The sequence below is a fragment of the Letharia lupina genome (genome assembly GCF_014066315.1).
Source record: "Letharia lupina isolate WasteWater1 chromosome Unknown contig_2, whole genome shotgun sequence".
In the NCBI taxonomy this organism is placed as follows: domain Eukaryota; kingdom Fungi; phylum Ascomycota; class Lecanoromycetes; order Lecanorales; family Parmeliaceae; genus Letharia; species Letharia lupina.
In genome coordinates this window covers 1,779,326-1,799,809 of record NW_023502971.1, presented here as the reverse complement: position 1 = coordinate 1,799,809, position 20,484 = coordinate 1,779,326, and the positions used below count along the sequence as shown (strand labels likewise).

The 20,484-nt window shown below is 45.6% G+C and overlaps 7 protein-coding genes across 7 annotated transcripts; 3 read left to right on the top strand and 4 right to left on the bottom strand.

Moving 5' to 3' along the window:
- Positions 1 to 196: 196 nt before the first annotated feature.
- HO133_004569 (uncharacterized protein) lies at positions 197 to 1,897 on the bottom strand (the record flags this gene model as incomplete). Its single annotated transcript, XM_037295485.1, has 2 exons — positions 197 to 1,834; positions 1,883 to 1,897. The coding sequence occupies 2 exons, from the start codon at positions 1,895 to 1,897 to the stop codon at positions 197 to 199; spliced, it is 1,653 nt and encodes a 550-aa protein (XP_037157486.1).
- Positions 1,898 to 2,430: 533 nt separating this feature from the next.
- Positions 2,431 to 4,187, bottom strand: HO133_004568 (uncharacterized protein; the record flags this gene model as incomplete). The annotated part of the gene is made up of 2 exons (XM_037295484.1): positions 2,431 to 3,190; positions 3,238 to 4,187. The coding sequence occupies 2 exons, from the start codon at positions 4,185 to 4,187 to the stop codon at positions 2,431 to 2,433; spliced, it is 1,710 nt and encodes a 569-aa protein (XP_037157485.1).
- A 476-nt stretch (positions 4,188 to 4,663) lies between these two features.
- HO133_004567 (uncharacterized protein) lies at positions 4,664 to 8,735 on the top strand (the record flags this gene model as incomplete). The annotated part of the gene is made up of 6 exons (XM_037295483.1): positions 4,664 to 4,694; positions 4,751 to 4,844; positions 4,895 to 7,862; positions 7,925 to 8,232; positions 8,288 to 8,654; positions 8,718 to 8,735. 6 exons carry the CDS (start codon positions 4,664 to 4,666, stop codon positions 8,733 to 8,735), a joined length of 3,786 nt encoding a protein of 1,261 aa, XP_037157484.1.
- Positions 8,736 to 9,542: 807 nt separating this feature from the next.
- Positions 9,543 to 10,465, bottom strand: HO133_004566 (uncharacterized protein; the record flags this gene model as incomplete). The annotated part of the gene is made up of 3 exons (XM_037295482.1): positions 9,543 to 9,998; positions 10,054 to 10,393; positions 10,449 to 10,465. The coding sequence occupies 3 exons, from the start codon at positions 10,463 to 10,465 to the stop codon at positions 9,543 to 9,545; spliced, it is 813 nt and encodes a 270-aa protein (XP_037157483.1).
- Positions 10,466 to 11,046: 581 nt separating this feature from the next.
- On the top strand, positions 11,047 to 12,437 carry HO133_004565 (uncharacterized protein; the record flags this gene model as incomplete). The annotated part of the gene is made up of 4 exons (XM_037295481.1): positions 11,047 to 11,086; positions 11,149 to 11,249; positions 11,311 to 12,336; positions 12,399 to 12,437. The coding sequence occupies 4 exons, from the start codon at positions 11,047 to 11,049 to the stop codon at positions 12,435 to 12,437; spliced, it is 1,206 nt and encodes a 401-aa protein (XP_037157482.1).
- A 194-nt stretch (positions 12,438 to 12,631) lies between these two features.
- HO133_004564 (uncharacterized protein) lies at positions 12,632 to 14,591 on the bottom strand (the record flags this gene model as incomplete). Its single annotated transcript, XM_037295480.1, has 3 exons — positions 12,632 to 13,998; positions 14,056 to 14,183; positions 14,353 to 14,591. 3 exons carry the CDS (start codon positions 14,589 to 14,591, stop codon positions 12,632 to 12,634), a joined length of 1,734 nt encoding a protein of 577 aa, XP_037157481.1.
- An 816-nt stretch (positions 14,592 to 15,407) lies between these two features.
- On the top strand, positions 15,408 to 17,167 carry HO133_004563 (uncharacterized protein; the record flags this gene model as incomplete). The annotated part of the gene is made up of 6 exons (XM_037295479.1): positions 15,408 to 15,474; positions 15,524 to 15,585; positions 15,639 to 15,740; positions 15,813 to 15,948; positions 16,010 to 16,102; positions 16,158 to 17,167. The coding sequence occupies 6 exons, from the start codon at positions 15,408 to 15,410 to the stop codon at positions 17,165 to 17,167; spliced, it is 1,470 nt and encodes a 489-aa protein (XP_037157480.1).
- Between the last annotated feature and the right edge of the window lie 3,317 nt (positions 17,168 to 20,484).

Genomic DNA, 20,484 nt, shown 5'->3' with positions numbered 1-20,484 from the left:
TGATTCCTGCCAATGAAGTACTAAGACAACTACACTTCATGGAGAGGTCCTTTGCTTGGCGTATATATGGCGAAATGTTCATAGTAAATTTCTTGGCAAAGCTCTTTTCGACACAAGTGTGACTGACTGCCTGGCGGTAGTCTCAAAACGCCACCATATTCAACATTGTGACTCTACCTTGGGCTTTGACTGACTCTCAGGCAGCCACCACCCTTCCACTCTCAACAATAATCGTCTTATCGAGCTGCTTCTCTGTCTCCCCGTACTCAACCCTCTTCCACGTCACAATCCGGGCCTCGTTCATGTCGAACTCAAACACTCTCACCCGCCGATGATATCCTCCGTAGCCACCATAACCTCCAAATCCACTGCCTCCTGCATAGCACATCCACAGCTCCGGCTTGTCGTCTGCAGACTTGGATAACGAGCAATAGTCGTTCACATGGTCATGCCCACAAGAGACAGCTAATACACCTTCCTCAACCAGTGCGTCTTTGAAACCGCTATTGAAGCCTGGCGCTGTGGGATTCTCGGGCTGGTTTCCGGTGGACAAGACAATGTCATCAACAAGTCTGTATTCAGGGAGCGGGATATGTATGAACGCCATGTCCATATGATGATGTGTATAGCCCTGATGAGAAGCACTATTTTTCAGCTCTAGACTAGTCGTCTTAAACCAATCTATCTGACTCTTCTTGAGCCAGTCGTAGCCACGGAATTGGCGTTCGTCAGGGCTGTAGCCGTGGGTGTCCAACAGATACAGAGTGAGAGCGGAGTGCGAAGACGTACCGCGCGCAAGCACTTCGATATAGTAATTCCCTATACCGTCCACAGTCGTGGGCCCGAATTCGGAAAGTGAATAAGGTAGCGAGTGGGTAAGCCGCATAAGAGCTTCACGCGAAAGGGAACCCTCGTCATCGTGATTTCCGAAGATAGTTGCAAATGGAATCTTACGGTCTATCAAAAGATGAGCGAATTTGAAAACCGCGGATTGAGCGTCCGCTGCTGTCTCGCCATTAACCTGGTCACCAGAGAGAACGACGAGATCAGGGCGTTCGCTGTCCAGGACTGAAGATACGAAAGCGAGCGTACGAGGGTCTGCGTCACATTTGCCGCCGTTATGCAGTGCAGGTTCGGGATCGCGGCAGATCCCAGGACCAGTCGAGAGGTGCAGGTCGGCTACTTGAAGGACCTTGAATCTGCCATCTTTGTTTACGTGGAGGGTTGGCCTTTCCACGTTCGCTGGAGGGCCGCGGCGGACACTGAGGTAAGCTTCTTGGTTTTCGCCGCCAACATTAGGGAGGACGAGGGCTTGGGAAGCGAGCATCCATCCCGGACGCGCTTCTACAGCGTCTGAGCCAAAAAGCACATCGACGGCGGTTACTGCGTTGATGCTATCAGATTCGCGGTGCTTGGAGGTGCGCTTGAGCCAGATTCCTGCAGGGCGAGATTCCCAGCGTTCGGCCCCCTGGTCCTTTTCCGAGGTGACGGGATCCAAGCTCGCTACCCGAACATCCAGGATGACTCGGTCTTTCTCAGTCAACTCTGACTCTCGCTTCCGTTCAATGTGCAAAAAGGCGTGAGTAAGCCAGCCGTGTGACAGGTACAGATCCTTTTCTATTCGATGCCATTTCCCCGGGTCTAGCTTGCAGCTCGAGAGGATGTTCAGTGTAGAACAGGTCGCGACCGTTATGTCAGTGATGACAAGACCGGGATGGTGAGCAGGAAGAGCGTTGTGTATCGCGTCTGGGAGGACATTGAAGCGGTTGTCAAGGACATAGACAAGAAAGAGAATTATGAGTGTGAGGATGCCGAGCTGGACGGAAGTGCGGACCTATCGAGACATCAGTAAGGATATAGAGTGTCGACTCATTCAACGTACAATCCTGCGTGTCATCTTTAGCCAAGCTGGAAGGTTGAGGAGCTGGGCGGTTGACCCTTCTCAACTTTTCGATCCTCTGCGGTCATGAGGTTACCAGATATGCTTTCACAACAGAGCACCCAGCTAGGTGCTTCCATTGGGTATCTCGAAGCATGCCACATTCATGAAAAGAACTAGTCAGAGGAGGAGAGCTCTGCCCACGGCATAAAGATGATTATCGAGGACTTCGAAGCCAAGAAAACAAGGTTGGTTTTGACTGTACTCAAACGGACTAGCGTTCTTTTGGCTCCTGCAGCCGAACACAAAGTGTTCTCGCATGTGCATGTTCAATGTATACGGAACGCATATCTGTATTTTAGGGCTTTCATTAAGGTCTATCAAGCTGAGAGATGAAAACATTGCTTCGAAGCAGTGGGTATCATGGTGGACTGCGGTTAAATGTTGCAAAGAATATTCCAAACCACCTGCATCACCTGCCTATCCTTCCAACGCCTCGCTGCTTGATCCAAGAATCATCTTCGTCGAGGCACATTTGCTGACGGCACACCTTACTTTCGCTCCCGAACCCTTTCATCCGCAACGTTCTCCATTCCACTAGATCGTATATGCTGCGCGTCAAGCATGGGTATCTGATCGATGCTGCTGCTTTCACTTCGTTTGTGTCCACTCTTGCCACTTGTTTCATCGGTACTCCGCTGTTGTTGCGGTGTTACTGAGCCATCTTCCGCCTTTGGCGTCATCAAAGGACTGCTGAAAGCATCCGGGCTGGTCTGCCATTTCGCAACGTCCTTCTTCATTTGCTCCAATTCTTTCTGAAAGCGGGTTCCGAAGACGTCAATGTAGTAAGTCGCTCCGTTGTAAATGCTCCAGACAAATAGTGACAGCAGAAATATTGCGCTTGGCCACCGATACCAGAACCATACTGGGCATGGTAGCATGCTTCCCAAGGCATAAAGGTATTGTGTGAGCATGAACGCGGGTTCTTGTAATTGTTCAGGAAGTCCCAGTATTAAGCGTCCGATCCAACTTTTGGCATAAGATCTACGTAGCCAGGTGAAGCTTGTAGGACGGCCTGCAGCAATCTTTTCTCGACGCCTTACAGTAATGAAGAAGTGATACGAAAGTTGCCAAACGGCGTATGGAACGGATGACCAGGCCATCATGCCTAATAGGGAATAGTGCACCGCGCTATCTGGGGAGCTTTGCGTGATGGCATATATACCTGGGAAGCGTGCTAGCTGGATCTCTGGAGGAGTGAGGTGGACCAGACAATGTAGTGTCACTGGTGGCATGATATGGATAAACAGGCTGTCGAGTTTAGCAAACGAAGTTGGCTTTACGGCGCATCCACTAACCTTGTAACCTTGTCCAAAGAATGGAACACCATGGAGTTTCTCCACATTGCAATGGCGACAGCATTGTTTCCATATGCCAAGCAATACGTGCTTATGAAGAGTCTTTTCGATCTCGGTGCAACCCAGATCGTCAGAAGTAAGAGAAGGTTGACGAAGTAGCACATGTCCGCCAAGAAGTAGTGATAGCCCCTTTTGTGGTAAGTATAGAAGCGAATTGGCATAAAGTAGCAAAGCTGTGCTGTGAACCAAATGTAGAACAATTCCGGGTGCCCGCCAATTAGGTATCCGCTTATGAAAATGTTGAGCACTCCAGCAATGAAGGAAAGCTTCTCTCGGGCTGTCACAGCTTTTGTGTCGTGCCACCTCGAACCAAGACGGTTTACGGAGTCGCTCATGCGTTTCCTGTACTTGTCAAGTTGCTCATCCGGTGGTGGTAGACGCCTTCGCCATTCCTCGACCACTCTGTCCTTCGCGTTGGACGTGGACGACTTGATCTTCTCACGTTGCCGTCGTACTCTTTCGGTCTGCGCCGATAATTTGGTCTGCCATTTTTCAAGTCGCGAAGGAAGTGCAAGATTGTCCAGGAGGTCGAACACGGTAAGAGTCTCTAAAGGGGTTTCCCATTCCTCCTGGTAAGAGCTGAAGTCTGAGGTTGACGCGTTCCTGGATAGTAGATTTGGGCTCGGCATTGGGGAGGAGAGCTCGGGCGTCTTTGGATCCAGGAGCGGAGAACCTCCATTCGCGGATGCAGTGCATGATCCCTGGGTAGAAGATCTTGAGGCCTTAGGTGAAAGGTTATCGTCGGACAGAACAGACTCCGCTCTGGATTCGGCGATGCCTGTAACATCTGGCATGTTGCTGTTTTGTTGGCGGAATGAGGCAAGGGCTGCTGTGAGGGAGCCGGGCTGGGTGCCAAAGGACCGAGGGCGGCTTTGGCGTAGAGATACCATGTCAGCTCTTGAATGTAGTTATAGTGCTAATTGTAGTGCTGTCTTAGGAATGCGATTGTGAAGGTAACATGCATGCTTACAGCAGGTAGATGATGCGTGTTTATGAGGGGTGATGCCTTTCAAGAGCGACACCTGCACCCCACCATTTAGTCCCGTCGCAGTAGGTGAGTAAGTACTTGGAGAGGAAGGGGGAAAAACTGTCGCTCTTCGCAGTCCTCTCGATTTTCCTCCTGGCAAAACCAAGAGACCTGATTGGCCATTTCGACCAGCAGGATATCACCGAGGTTTAACCAGCCAGAGCGCGTCACGCGTTCCCATTGCTCGACCCTTTTCAAGTCACCTTGACGTCGAAAATCGCAATCCTAGGTCGGAGTCGCAATCGTCGTTATAATGCGACCATTTTTCCTGTGTCCTCAATAATAAGCTGACCGTTGAACTCTCGCTCATCACTGGAGTGTTTGAGCCTCACTGCCAAAATGGGGAAGCTCATCCGTCTCGAGCTCTACAGTATGTCTCACACCCACCCAAGAGGCAGTGGTGCGTTGCGCTGATGCTTTGAGCAGACTTCAAGTCCTACAAGGGCCACCATATCCTCCTCCTTGGAGATTCCTACTTCACCTCAATTATCGGCCCCAATGGCTCTGGGAAATCGAATTCGTAAGTGGCCCTCGAAACGCCACGATATTCCCTCACTTACCTTCGGCTAGAATGGATGCGATTTCTTTTGTTCTCGGCATTAAATCGTCTCATTTACGCTCAGCTCACCTTCGCGACCTTGTTTTTCGAGGTCGAGTACTGAGAACTTCGAAAATCAATGGGGACGGCTCAGCAACAACCAACGGGCTCAACGGTCACACGAACGGCGATGCAGGCTCGGATCAGGAAGAGAGCCAAAATGGCACGCAGGAACGCAATGACCCCAAGAGCGCTTGGGTAGTGGCCGTCTACGAGGACGATGCTGGCGACGAGCAATTCTGGAAGCGTACAATCACAAATCAAGGCGTTAGCGAATACCGCATTAACGACCGCGTGGTGTCCGCGCAGCAATACAATGAAGCTCTGGAGTTGGAGAACATTCTAATCAAAGCTCGAAATTTCCTGGTTTTCCAAGGTGATGTGGAAGCTATCGCATCTCAGTCACCTCGAGATCTGACGCGCCTTATCGAACAAATTTCCGGCAGTCTCGAGTACAAAGCGGACTACGAGAGATTGAAGGAAGCTCAGGAAGAAGCTTTGGAGAACCAAAATTTTACTCTGCATCGACGGAGAGGCATCAATTCCGAGATAAAGCAGTACACGGACCAGAAGAACGAGGCCGACAATTACAACAAGAAGGCCGATGAGAGGGATCAGGCTATCGTGACCCACATACTCTGGAAATTATACCATTTCCAAAGGGTAATTGAGGAGTCCGGGGCGGAAATCCAGAAGCACCAGGAAGAGCTCAAGGAGCAGCGACGTGGAATCGAGAAGTACGATAGACTTCTAGAGGAAGCCAAAAAAGAACAGGCTAAAGTCGGCCGGGATGTCTCCAAAATTGAGAAGACCATCAGACAGAAGGAAAAAGACATCGAAACCATGGAGAACGGTATAGTGCCAATTACTGAGAAAATCGATATAACAAACAAAAATCTCACGACCAAAAACAGTCGGATTGCGGAGCTCTCGAAGGAACATGATATCCACTTCCACAACGTAAAACAATCGACCAAGGACTTGAAGGTTGTCGAAAAAGCACAAGCTCAGTGGGAGGGCGAGTTCACAAAATTGGCTGAACAAGAGGGTCGTGAATTGAGCGCAGCAGATTTGCAGCGCTATAACAAGTTGAGGGAGGAAGTCAATAAAAAGACTTCGGCTGACCAAATCAAAGTGGACAGTCTCAGTCGTCAGCAGAAGGCCGATGAAGAGACAGTCATGAGCTTGAAAAGCAAAGTAGACACTGTGGATTGGCAGGCCCAGAAGCTAGGTGAGGAGTTGGCCGAGATCGGCGAGCGTAAGGACAGCGTCAACAGCCAGATCAAACAGACTACGAAGGAGATCAATGGCAAGAAGAAGACGTTCAATGAACACACTTCTGAACGACTTCGTCTTGCGCAATTAAGGACGGAGAAAGATGAGAAGCTTCAAGAGGTATTGACGAAGCTACTGGAGGCAGAAGACGGCAGGAAGCAGAACGAGAAAGACCTCCGCCTAAAGGCTACTATCGCCGATATGAAGCGTATTTTTCCTGGTGTCAAGGGCCGAGTAAGTGAACTGTGCAAGCCCGTCGAAAAGAGATACCAAACCGCGGTCAGTACAGTCCTCGGGCGCAATTTCGATGCAGTCATTGTCGAGAACGAGAAAACGGCTATCGAATGCATTCAGTATCTGCGAGAACAGCGTCGGGGTCAAGCAACGTTCATACCTCTGGACACTATCCAGTTCGCTGCCTTGAATTCCAATCTCAAAGGTCAATACCGCGGTTGCCGAACGGCTCTGGACACAATCGACTATGTGAGGTCCCTAGAACGTGCGTTTTCCTATGTCTGCGGTAATGCTGTCATTTGTGATGATCTTGTCATAGCCAAGACCATCTGCTGGGAGAAACGCAATGATGTCAAGGCGGTCACTCTTGATGGTTCAATCATACACAAAGGCGGCAATATGACTGGTGGTCAGAGTGGCAAGCAGGACTCACGGCGATGGGAAGACACGGAGGTGGAAAACCTTCGGAAGCTGCAAGAAAAGCTAGTTTCGGAATTGGCAGCACTTCCAGAATCGCGTCGCGGCGCTTCCGAAGAAGAATTGCTCCAAGGGGAGTTGACAGGTCTCGAGCAGAAATTGACATATCTTAAAGACGAAGCCAAGGCACATGATCGAAACCAGACTAGCAAGCAAAAGGAACTAGCTCACGCTCGACAAGAGCTAGGAGCATCCAAGCCAAAGTACGAGGCGAAGCTTCGAGAACTTGAAGACCTCGAGAGCACACTGAAGGGGTTTCAGGATGCTGTCAGCGAAGTACAGGACGACGTATTTGCAGATTTTTGCCGACGACTTGGGTACAACAACATACGTACCTATGAGGCTCAGCAGGGCTCATTGCAGCAGGAGGGAGCGCAGAAGAAGCTTGAATTCAGTACACAAAAGAGCCGTCTCGAGAGTCGAATTAGCTATGAGCAACAGCAACTGCAGGAGATCAAAAGTCGTATCAAAGTTGCGCGAGATCGTGCTGCACAGGATGAGACCCTCGTCAAAGAGCTTGAGGTAGAAAAAGAATCCTCGCAAAATGAGTTGGATAGTTTGATGGTGGAGCTAGACCAACTAACCGAGCAGCTGGAGCAACAGCAGGTCAAGGTCAATCAGAAGGCCGAAAAGGTTGCAGAACAGCGTCGTGAGGTGCAGAAGAGAAGCAAGACTGTCGATGGTACCTTAAGAGCCATATCAGGTTTGGAAGCTGATAGACAGCTTAATGCCTCCAGCAGGTACACTCTTTTAAGGCGCTGCAAGCTCGAGGACATCAGCATCCCGCTAGAGGAAGAATCAAGAGGTCTCGACCAACTACCTCTTGATGACGTTCTCCAGACTGACACTGGTGCCTTGGACGTGGATGACGACCCAGAGGCGAGCAGTATACCTGAAGTTCAAGACTACGGCATCGAGATTGATTTTGACGGCCTTGATGAGGATCTAAGGGAGGTATGGATATTTCGTCTGGGCTTATATGCATCATGTCTTTGCAATGCTAATTACCAGCATAGAGTAATGACGAAAAGCTAGACTCCGAGTTGCAAGGCCGCGTCAAAACCCTAAATAACGAGCTGGAAAACATGGCACCTAACATGCGTGCAGTCGAACGTTTAGGGGTAGTGCAGGATCGACTGAAAACTACAGACCGGGATTTTGAAGATGCACGAAAGCGTGCCAAAAGAGCGAAAGATGAATTCCAGGCAGTGAAAGAGCAGCGATTCGAACTTTTCAGCAAGGCTTTCTCGCATATCTCGGAACAAATTGGGCCGATCTACAAAGATCTTACCAGAGATACCTCTCTACCTATGGGCGGTCAAGCGTATGAGATACCACGGTCATTCAACTTCTTACTACTTTTTGCTAACCATCAACAGATACCTGGACATGGAAGACGGCGACGAGCCCTATCTCGACGGGATCAAATACCACGCCATGCCACCCTTAAAGCGATTCCGCGACATGGAGCATCTTTCCGGGGGTGAGAAGACCATGGCTGCTCTTGCCCTGCTATTTGCAGTCCACAGCTATCAGCCGTCTCCATTCTTCGTGCTCGATGAAGTCGACGCTGCGCTGGACAATGCCAACGTCGCGAAGATTGCGAACTATATCAGAGACCATGCAGGACCCGGAATGCAATTCATTGTGATTAGCTTGAAGACTGGTCTCTTCCAGGGTAGTGAGGCGCTGGTAGGGATATACAGGGACCAAGGAGCAAATTCGAGCAAGGCGTTGACGTTGGATGTAAGCTCTCTCCTGTTATTGCATTTATCTGGGACCACTCTGTGCTGACACTGATTTCTGTAGTTGCGCAGGTATCAATGATTTCTCGGCGATGTCTATGTCTTGCAACAGTTTGCTCCCTTCAACATTTTCTTGTATTCATGACTTTCGTTGTGCTCTCGGTAGCATTGGCTTACAACAACGATCACGGGAAGGTCGTGTGGATGAGGCCCGGACGGCTTGAGAGATGTATCATAGATGATGATGTACAGTCGGAATGGATTGTGATTCTTGCTACCGGCGAAGAGACACAGAATACTAAGTCACCATGCCACGTATATATTATCGCTTCCATCTCCTTGTGTGCTATTGAGATGAAGGTTTTCAGCGGAACATGACGACACTGAGGGTGGAGCCTGCCGAAGAAGCAGATATTGCGGGCCCCGTTTCTAGTTCGATGTTCCGAGGATGCTGTCGGACTGGACACATGATACACCATCATTTGAGAAGGCTTCGGAGTATGACCTATACTCTAATCGGTATTGGCATCCTGGAAGATAAGTGACCGAGCAGGAAGTGAGCATTTTGCTCAAGGATGTGGCACTACCCTACCTGCTCAATTCTCCAATCCCGAGCCCGTCCAGACCTCTATTAGGATGTTTCCAAATCTATTTCTATATTAAGATTGCTGCTGACCAAGTCTCTCATCCTTGATTGGTGGGTGAGCCATCACCAGATCCCAATTCCATTCTCCCCAATTTTCTGGGAAATGCGTCGCTTCCAGGCCAGGACAGCGGTGTAGAAGAGCGCTCAACACGTGCCTTAGCGACCTCTTTGGCCCCACCAGTAATATCGTCGCCCACGACCCATTGAGTATCTGCCATGGAGAATGATTTTCCGACTCAGGTCTCACGCGAGCTTAATTTTCACCAATTTGTCGAGTGCTTTCCCATCATCCAAGGCCCAGGCTGGGTCCTTACCCAGTTTCCACACCCGATTATTTCCTCGAACGTGAAGATAGTGAAAACCCTCGCTGGTGAATGCCCTTCTGGTGCCCATGAAACCTCTCCACATCCAGTATCCTGCCTGTCTGAAGGGGAGCGTAAGAAGGTTAGTCTTTGCGAACGCACGTAGTCGCTCTTCCCGCAGAGTAATTTCAGCAATGGTTGCCTCCAACTTCTGCTCCGCGTCGTCATTGAACATGTGTGAGGATATCGTAACGTCGCCCGGAGGCACTGTGACAAGCTTTCGTCGCCTGAATGGTAATATCGGAGTTCGTTCTATTTGCAGCAACAAAGACCTAGACCCTGGTCCTGACTTTGATGAAGAGGGAAGAGTGCTAATCGTCCTGACCATGTTTTGTGGCTAACGTCTAGGTCAATCTTACAGCAGAAACGCCCTCGATTGCAACCCTTCTCACCTTGAAAAGCATCCAGAACCCTCCACAGGCGATCATAAAGCTACCAACACTTGTGAAGACGGGCACCCACTGTGGCACACCTCCTGGCTGAACGTAGAATTGAGTCCGGAAATTGAACCATGCGGCGGCCAGAAGACTGCCTCCAATCGCATAACACCCGAAAAGATAGTGACCGTAGGATGAAGCCTGATATAGTAGAGTTGGAGAGGTCCGAAGGGCCAACTTTTTGTTGAGAGGTTCGTAAGCAGCAGGCTTTCGAGATCCAGAGATTGGAGTCTGGCTAGGTTTTGGGGTTGCTCTTTTAGGCGATTGTGGGATCCCAGCTCTCCTTTGAGCTAAGCTTTGAGCGCTGTTAGAGATTCGACATCTTCGAGAAGAAGCGAGCAGCTGGTTACGCCTTCCAAGGCCCCATGTAAACGATTGAGCGAACGAACCAGTCTTGAAGCTTGCCTGCAAACTCATTGAGTCGACGGCGCCTTCAAGCTCGAAGCAACGCCAAACTCTAAGCCTGCTTCAAAGCTCTGGTCAGGAGCACATGCATGTTGTCAGGAAGTAGCTGTTCAATTTCGCGTCGATGATCTTCAGTGTCAAGTGTGTAGAAAGACTCGGCGTCGGCGATATTCATTTCTAGCTCCGGCCGCTGCCCAACTCAAGCTTTCTCCATTTGTCCAGTTTCAGCTTCATCTTCACGGCCATTCCGGATTTTAAATTACGTGCGAGGTACAGCTACTTCATGTGCATAGAAACCTTCTACTCTTCGATAGCTCCCGGACATTCATGGCGTCGTTATGCACAATAAGTAGAGAAGTCGCTCGAAGCTCGAGCCGACCATTACGCACTCATGCTTGCTACAGAGGTCTGTCGTGGAATTTCAAAGCGCATTGGCTTCACCTAGTAATAATGACGCCCCTGCTGATTCTTTTGGTAGGTTTTCGAAGCTGCTCGAGGATACTGGCTGCCCAAAATTTTACAATGCCAGCAATGTCACCCACAATGACCGAGGGAAACATTGCATGCTGGAAGGTTAAAGAGGGTAAGCAGTCTGTGGTGGGTCATTAATCGACTCTATGATTTTGCTAATGTCTGATCTTACAGGAGACTCTTTCTCAACTGGTGATGTCCTCCTGGAAATTGAGACCGATAAAGCCCAAATGGACGTGGAAGCACAAGATGATGGTAGAATGGCGAAAATAACAGTACTTGACCCTGCTGCCGAGTCATGACTGTAGTGACATACTGACACTAATTGTGTGACAGCAAGAAGCTGGATCAAAGGGCGTAAAGGTTGGCACTCGGATAGCTGTGTTAGCAGATATCGACGACGACCTGAGCACATTGACTCTTCCAGCCGCAGAGTCCGCCCCAACGCCCTCGGAACAAGAAAATAAAGCTAGCATTAATGCATCAAAGTCATCAGAATCTCATGCTAGTGCATCACCTTCCTCAAGAGCTGAAGATTCTTCTACAAAACCCTCGAACCCCCCTGCGCCCTCTACCTCCCCAGGCAGACCTCAAAAACAACTTTATCCGCTGTACCCATCGATCGCTCAGTTACTCCATGAGAATGGTCTATCCAGCTCTGAGGCAGATAAAATCCCCGCTAGCGGACCCAAAGGCCGATTGCTAAAGGGAGACGTTCTAGGATATCTGGGCAGAATATCCTCAACATACTCCTCCGAACAATCCACGCGGATCACCAAACTTGGGCATCTAGATCTCAGTAACGTCAAGCCCGCTCCGTCCAAAGCAATGGCACTATCTCAACCAAGCAAAGCCCAAGCACAAAAAAGACCGGGCCCCGAACTCGAATCGACTGACACGGAAGTTGCCATTCCTATTTCTTTATCATCGGTGATATCTGTCCAACAACGCATCCAAGCGACTCTAGGTGTTACCCTTCCCCTCTCAACATTCATCGCGCGCGCTACAGAGCTTGCCAATGACGACCTACCACGCTCTGCGGCTACGAAACCAACAGCTGACGAGCTTTTCAATGATGTCCTCGGGCTGAACAATGTCAGCACAAAGACCTCGAAAGCCAGGTACGTCCCGCAGATCACTGCGTTGCCGACGAAGCCCTTTACGGAGAGAGCTGGTCCGCGAAGGCAACAAGACATATATGACATATTGACTGGCGGGTCATCTACAACAGCTTTGACCAAAAAGTTCGGAATACAACCGCCAGGTATGATGGCTGGTTCGAAGACAGGAGAGTCGACAAATGTCTTTAGCGTCAGTGCAGCGAAGGGAGAGGAGAAACGAGCGAGAGTGTTTTTAGAAAGGGTAAAGACCATCTTACAAGTCGAGCCTGGGAGATTAGTTCTCTAATCAGAATAAGCGGACAGATAGTCCATTCCAAACCCCAGCTACTGTACTCTGTGTAGACACATGTATAGCTTTTTGCGCGTCCGCTATGTAGATGATGAGCTCATATTAGCCAAACGCCTTGCAATCGGTACTCTCCCTTGGATAAAGCTCATGACGCTCGTCGGTCCCTTCATATTCCTCAAGTTGCCAGCAAATCCCTGCTAGATGAACGCTTATGTATTGATGCCTAACCCATTGGTTTCGGTTTTCCTCATCTGATTACACCCCACCTTTCCATCCTCGCCCCTGCTCCTTCGCTCCCAACTCCATCCCGCTCCCTCTTCCCGAAACATTTCCAAAACCGCAAGGTCTCGTCCCCAGCACCAGTCACAACAGTCTGTCCGTCAGGGCTCATCGCCAAGTACAGTACACGATAAGTATGTCCCGTTAGGCTCGCTACCTGGGTCATGCTTGGGTACTTCCAGACAACTATCTGGTTCTGGCTGTAACCGTGCGTGGATACAAGCTCATTGCTGTTTTTCGACCAGGCGAGGTTGCAGACCTGGGACCCTGTGTCAAGCTCTTGTATACAGGTTCCAGTAGACGTATTCCAGAATTTGATACGACGATCTGCTGTACCACCACCTGAGGCAAGAAGGTTATGTTGGTGAGGTGACCAAGCTATGGCCTTCACTGCTGCGGTATGTTCACTGAACTTCCACAGGGGAGTTTCGGATAATTTATCCCATACCATCAACTTGTTGTCATTACCGCCGGAAGCCAATTGGCCGTCCTCGGTGTTCCAGCGTAAGCCGCAGACTTCCTGCTTATGGCCTACTAGTTTTCGCAGATATTGATCTGGCTGTCTGACGTCACGGTGGAAAATAAGGCGGTCTCGGGAGCCTGAAGTCAAGATGTGGTCGTTCCAAGCTAGGGCGCCCACACGAGCTGTATGCCCTGTCATGGTACGCAGACGTCGCTGCTTTTCCGCATCCCATATCTGCACTAGCCCTTTGTTTGTGCCGATCGAGACATGTGTGCCACGTTGAATCCAAGACACGGAAGTGACAATGTCGTCTTGGAGTTCGCAAAGTTTGGTGACCCGACCTGAGGTGGAATTCCACATGTAGACGCAGGAGCCCAACCCTACACCGAGAATGTTGCTACCGCCCCAATCCACAAGATTCAAATAAAAATCGTCCGCAAGATCTGGCGCATCGAGTACTTTGAACGGAACCTTGCTGACTGCTCGGGGTGCTTTTCGCGGGCTAAGAAGAAGCCTTTGACTATCGAAGCGGACCGGAGATAAACTGTAAAGATCCGAACGTGCGTTGAGGTTAGGCCCGTGCCGACTCTGTGGCGTCCTTGATGGTGTTGGGTGCCCGGATATATTTGTATGATGGCGAGGGGACATGTACGTGAAGAGGTTTTTGTGGGGTGTCGAAAGTGTAAGGCTGGTGGGGAGTGATGAGGATGAAGAATTTGTTGGCGGCGTCCTTGATCTGGACGGATCGTTGATAGTGGTTGAGTGGGTGGAAGTTAGGTCAGGTGACAGACTAGGAGGTGTTGGTTGTGGAATTGTATTATCAAACAATTCGGATCGAAGAAGAGTGGAGAAGGTTCGATTTGCTTCCTCAGCTGCAGAAAGTCAGTCTACGATTCCATATATGCAAGGTGTGGCAGAATGCTAATCACTTTTCTGGAAATGGAGCTCTCCGTGAGGAGTCCTTTTCTTGGCTTTCGATGGTGTCGCAGGCGATGCATCGTCATGTAGTAGGCTGAAGCTGGCCTGGAGATCTTGACCCTCTCGGTTCGGGATAAATCTAAGTGCGAACTTGCGTTAATTCCCATTCTGATTCGAGCTGTAGCACAATTGGCTTGGGCTATTCCTCTTCCGATCACGCCAACGTCAAGATGACCAAAGAGGCCACCATATTTCGATCCAATCCCGGAGAATCCTGTAAAATCACAACGACTGAGACTTCCACTGACCTGTCACCATATATTCTTTGTCTTTTCCTACTGGGACTGGCGCCTGGTGTTTTCTCTCTTACTCGTCCGGCGTCCTCCATATCCTTCAGTGCTTTGCTCAGGGCAGTGGGGTCCACAGGTTCTGATCCTGCTCTTTCAGCTCCGTTCGTAATGTGACCGTTGGTAGGATTGCGCTTGACAGCCGCAGAGGGTGTTTTGGTATCCGATGGAACCAAGGTTGGGATGTGTGACTTTTCCATAGTGATGATGAAAGAATGATGTAGGAAGGGATTCTAGGCTATTGCACGAACGATATGTGGCGTTCCGGAACGATAGCTTGTGTTGAGGGGTCGTTTGTGAGTGTAGAATTCTGAACGTGTAGCAAAATATCAGCCCCTATGCCCGCCAAAGGTCGTCCTCGAGGCGGACTGCGAATTTCCCCTATTGCGATTGACCCTTCCGTATCAAGCTGGCAGCGGGCGTTTTCACACTTTTGAGGTCGTCCAAAGGTATGCAGCGAGTGCTCGTCGAAGAGATTGATGATAGTGTCGATGTTGTTCGTCGAAGCTACCAATCAGAAGCTAAAGGAAGTTCTGCTTCTTCAGTCTTAGCGCACTCAGTGCTTGGCAAATAATGAAGCTGCAACTGGCAGATAATCGTCCACGAAGAAGGAGTTGAGAAAACCATGTGTATGCCCGTCCTTCAAGCCAAGTGTGTTAGACTTACCAAAGTGTTAAGATCGCAATCATCGTCAGCAAGCCTACGATGTGTCAAAGCACGCGCATTTCTTGACCAAGTGAAAACAATCTTGATGCGGTTTAGTCACGATCGCCCTTTAGCGCTGCGTCTGAAGCTTACCTTTGAGCCTCTTAATGGTTGGTGCAGATTCGTTCACTCGTGGAAGAGTCGTCGGTTCGGCGACATTTTGTAGGAAGAGTGTCGGGCAGTCCATAGTCATATAACGCGCATCCATACATTGTTTACCTTCTCCCACTGCAACAACGCACCTCCGCCCAGAGCGATTGGTTCCATATATATTTTCCATCTCCCGCTGCTACAGCGCCCCCACCTTCAGAATGGACGCCTCTGCGAGCGCAGATCCAGGCCACGAGCTTCTCTCGTTCATCAATGCTTCACCCACTCGTGAGGACACACCCTCATGACACCCATGGAAACCTTTGACACTTTCTAGCTTTTCATGCCGTCAGTTTACTCAAACAAAAACTCGACAAAGCAGGATTCAACTGTTTACAAGTAGATACAACGAAACGTCAAGCCAATGACCAATCTGCTTACGTCCTTCCTAGGAGAAAGAGCCGTGGTCCAGAACGTGTAAAGCGGGTGGGAAATACTACCTCACACGCAATGCTTCAACCATTCTAGCATTCGCGATAGGGAGAAAATGGAAGGTCAATTTTTACCGCATTTCTTTCCATGCAGGCCTGCAGTAGACTGGCTGCTGACCTACCGTCACTTATCAGCCCGGAAACCCCGTTGCTATGATTGGCGCACATACTGATTCGCCGACGCTTCGAGTGAAGCCTATCAGCAAGAAGCAGGGCGACGGCTTTATTCAAGTCGGTGTTGAGACTTATGGTGGAGGCTTATGGCACACATGTACAATTTCCTGTTTCTCTCTGAGTTTTGACATAAGGGTTGTAGCTCATGCCATCCACAGGGTTCGATCGAGATCTTAGCATGGCTGGCCGAGCGATGGTCAAAGACAGGAACGGACGCTTTGTACAAAAACTAGTCAGAGTTCAACGGCCAAGTACGACCTTTCACTATCATGCTTTATCCATATTCAAGACTGAATATTAATCTAGTCCTAAGGATACCTACCCTTGCCATTCATCTAGATCGTCAGGAGACGTTTGCTTTCAACAACGAAACTCAATTGTTTCCCATTGCCGGGCTTATCGCAGCAGAGTTGAACCGTCATGGCGAGGGTGACGATACCGCAAAGGCTGAAACACCGAGCGAGGGTGGCAGCTCCACTCGTTTCAGTCCACTGAAAGCGCCAGACGAGAGGCATCATCCCCATATCGTTGAAATGATAGCCAACGAGGTCAAGGTTGCTCCCTCCGAGATTGTTGACTTCGAGATGGTTCTGTACGATACCCAAAAGTCATGTGTTGGAGGCCTCAACGAGGAACTCCTGTTTTCTCCCCGGCTCGATAATCTCGAAATGTCCTTTTGCAGCACTGTGGGTCTTATGAATTCGGTTAATTCATCGTCTTCCTTGGACGACGAGGAATCAATACGGCTAATATCACTTTTTGACCACGAGGAGATTGGAAGTAAAACCGCTCAAGGCGCTGATTCGAACTTTCTTTCAGCCATCATAAGGCGCCTCTCTGTCCTTCCTGGGTTTGGAGGCAACGCAGAACCCGACCCAGATGCCTACGAGCAAAGTTTGTCAAAATCGTTTCTCATCTCCGCAGACATGGCTCATTCCGTGAATCCAAATTACGCCGCGAAGTACGAGACAGACCACAAGCCAGAGATGAATAAAGGCACTGTGATAAAGATCAATGCTAATGCACGCTATGCTACTAATTCACCCGGCATTGTGCTCGTTGAAGAAACTGCTCGCAGAGCGAGGGTTCCATTGCAACTATTCGTTGTTCGCAATGATTCAAGCTGTGGAAGCACGATTGGGCCAATGCTGTCAGCCGCGTTGGGCACGAGAACATTAGATCTAGGGAACGCACAACTAAGTATGCATAGCATAAGAGAGACTGGGGGTATCTACGATGTCGACTATGCCATCAAGCTGTTTGAAAGCTTCTTCGTGCATTACAATGAGCTAGGAAGAAGCTTTACCATCGATTAGAATCCGCAAAGGGGTAACACAAGGAGAGTGGTATCAGGTCATTACATATATCAAGCTCCAAGGCCAACGCCATTCCAGGCACATAAAGCACCTCTGAGATGCTTCCATATACTCGTTTCCACCCCCATTTGCACGTTACCCCCATTTACACGCTCTTAAACCCGATAAATCCGATATAGATAGCCACCACTACTATAGCTACTACTACTACTTATTTAAATAGATTACTATTATACTTTATTAGAAAAGCTATAATAATAATATGTGCTGGGGCGCGGGCTTCCCAGTAGTGAAAAGCTTGTCGAGTACTGGTTTTTGACTGTTTAATTCTCAGGGAGACCCCCTAAAACCCCTCGGACCCTTCGGGGGCTCTTTAAGGGCTCTTCGAGAGCTTGTATCGGAGGGGCTGTCAAAGCAAGCTCGAAATTTGATTGTTTTAGTGATATTTGATTGATTTCGAGCTTGCTTTGATAGCCCCTCCGATACAAGCTCTCGAAGAGCCCTTAAAGAGCTCCGAAGGGTTTAAGGGATTTTAAGGGATCTAACCCTGAGAATCGAGACGTTGTGATTTATTTGATATACTTAGGGGGAGACCCCCTAAAACCCCTCTGACCCTCCGGGGGCTCTCCGAGGGCTCTTCGAGGGCTCCTGCCGGAGAGACTCTTCTCGTAAGCTCGATAGTTAGACGAATACTTTATCAAATTTCGTCTACGCTACGTTATTTGAAAGCGTATAAGTAATTCTATAACTCTACGTATTTAGTTTATTATTATATTTTTGATAAAATAAAAGAAATCAAAAAAGGTAGATTTGAGGATTTTGAAGTTCTTTTCCAGCTTCCTCTTTTGGACGTACCCGTGTGCACCCGCGTTTAGATCGAAAATGAAGAAATAAGGTGTGTTTTAGACTGAAAATGGTGAAATCCGATGATCTGATTGGTCACTAGCCTCTTAGCGTAGCACCCATTCTCATTTTCAAGTCTTAAGCATTGAGAAAGCAAGCTTTCCAATTATTATTATTATTCATATACTTAATATAATAGAAATTTCTATTTTAGACTTAATTTTTTTTAAATAATATAAATTATTAATTTATATTATTACGAGTAAAGGCCTATGAATTAAATTCATAACCGTTTTTTTTGATTAGGGCTGTCGAGTAAATTTGGTAAGCGGTCTTTGGTGAGCGATTTTTGGTGAGCGATATTTGAATTCCTTATCTTTGAAGAACTATAAGATCAAATTTTAAGATTCTTTTTTTATCTGAAAGCCCGCATTACGTTCTACAATTTAAAAGAAAAATCTCGAAATTTGAATAGAAAACAAAAATGTTATTCTAAAATTAAATAATGTGCACCTGTTTTTTAATCAGGGCTGTCGAACTTTGATAAGCGATATTTAAGGTCCTTACCCTTTAATAATTATAAGACCAAATTTTGAAATTTTTACGTTATTGAAAAGCGCAGTATTCGCTCTATAATTTAAAAAAATAATTCTAAAATTTTAATAGAAAATAGTAAAGTTATTAAAGGGTTAAAAGTAGAGTAATAGATTTTAATAGTTGCGGACGCTAATTTGTTTACCCGTGGTGACTCAGTCGGTCTAGTCAAAAGGCGTAATAACCCCGAATTTATAATTGGCTGCACATACAAATTTAAGATTTTCTAGTTTAATTCTATTTTATTCTTTTATATATACTAATATAAATTAAAAATAATATAATTTATAAATAAATATAATAATAGCTATTAAGATTTAGAGATAATATAAAGTTTATTTATATAAATAATATGAAGTTATATTAAAATTAATTAAATATTATAATATTAAAAGTTATTTAAAGCTAGAATATTATTATTACGAAATTAATATAATTATAAATTAAATATAAATTAAATATATATAATATATATATATAATATATATATATATACTCTAAATCTTATTATATTTAAATGAAGATTAAAAATATTAATTTAATATTATTATAAAAGCTAAATAAAAGTATATAGTTTTATTTTATTTAATAAGCTTTTAATTTAAATTATTAATAATAATCTTAATAAGAGAAAGTAAAAAAAAAAAGATAGATAAGTATATTAAAATAAAAGATAAAAGTTCTATTGAAATCTATTTAAAGATAATTAGATATTATAAAATAAATTAAAAGTCTTAATAAAAAAGATATTTATATTTTCTATATTAAACTATTAAAAATATCGCTTATAGTTATAATAATACTAGCGAGATCATTTAAAATATACTTAAATATAATAAGATAAAGAAATTAAAAAAAGATAGAAAAGATTAAAGTAATAAAAGAAATTAAAAGATTAAAATAATTATTATTACGTTTTTAATCTAGCGTAATTTAGCGTATCGCTATTTTCTTTAATTTCATTTCTTTAATAGCTTTTATAATTTAATTGACTACTATTATTTAAAGAAATATCTTTCGTTATATTTATAACTACTTTTATTAAGAATATACTTACTTTCTTTATCTCGTAAAATCTAATAATAATAAAAGATAAAAAAAAAATTTAAAAAAATTTAAAAAATTTAATTAAAAATTTAATAGATAAATTAAATCTAGAAAATAATAATTTAAATATTTTCTTATAGAATTTTAATAGAAATAAAAGATTATTATTATTATATTAATTTATTATATAGAGTTAATAAATAATAAATATTTTAATATTACGTCGAATTTATCGAATTTAAAAGTATATAAATAAGAGTAACGTATAAATAAGAGCGAAAACGAGTATAATTTAGAGATATAGTCGCGTTTCTTATTTATTATATATTTCGCTTATTATACTTTTAAATAATTTTAACTATAAATTTAATTTACTTAACGTTTAAATATATTTATTATTAAAGATTAATAAGTATAATAAGCGTATAAGAATATTACTTTATAATCTACTCGTTTTTATCTCTATTTATATATTACTCTTATTTATACGCTTTTAAATTCGATAAATTCGACGTAATATTAAAACGTCTACTATTTATTAACTCTATATAATAAATTAATATAATAATAATAATCTTTTAATTCTATTAAGACTCTATAAGAAATTATTTAAATTATTATTTTCTAGATTTAATTTATCTATTAAATATTTATTAAATCTATTTTTATCTTTATTTATCTTTAATTATTTCTTTTAACTCTCTTATTTCTTCTATTACTTTAATCTTTTCTATCTTTTTTTTATCTCTTTTATCTTATTAGATTTAAATATATTTTAAATTATCTCGATATTATTATTATTTATATAAGTAATACTTTTAATAAGTTATTAT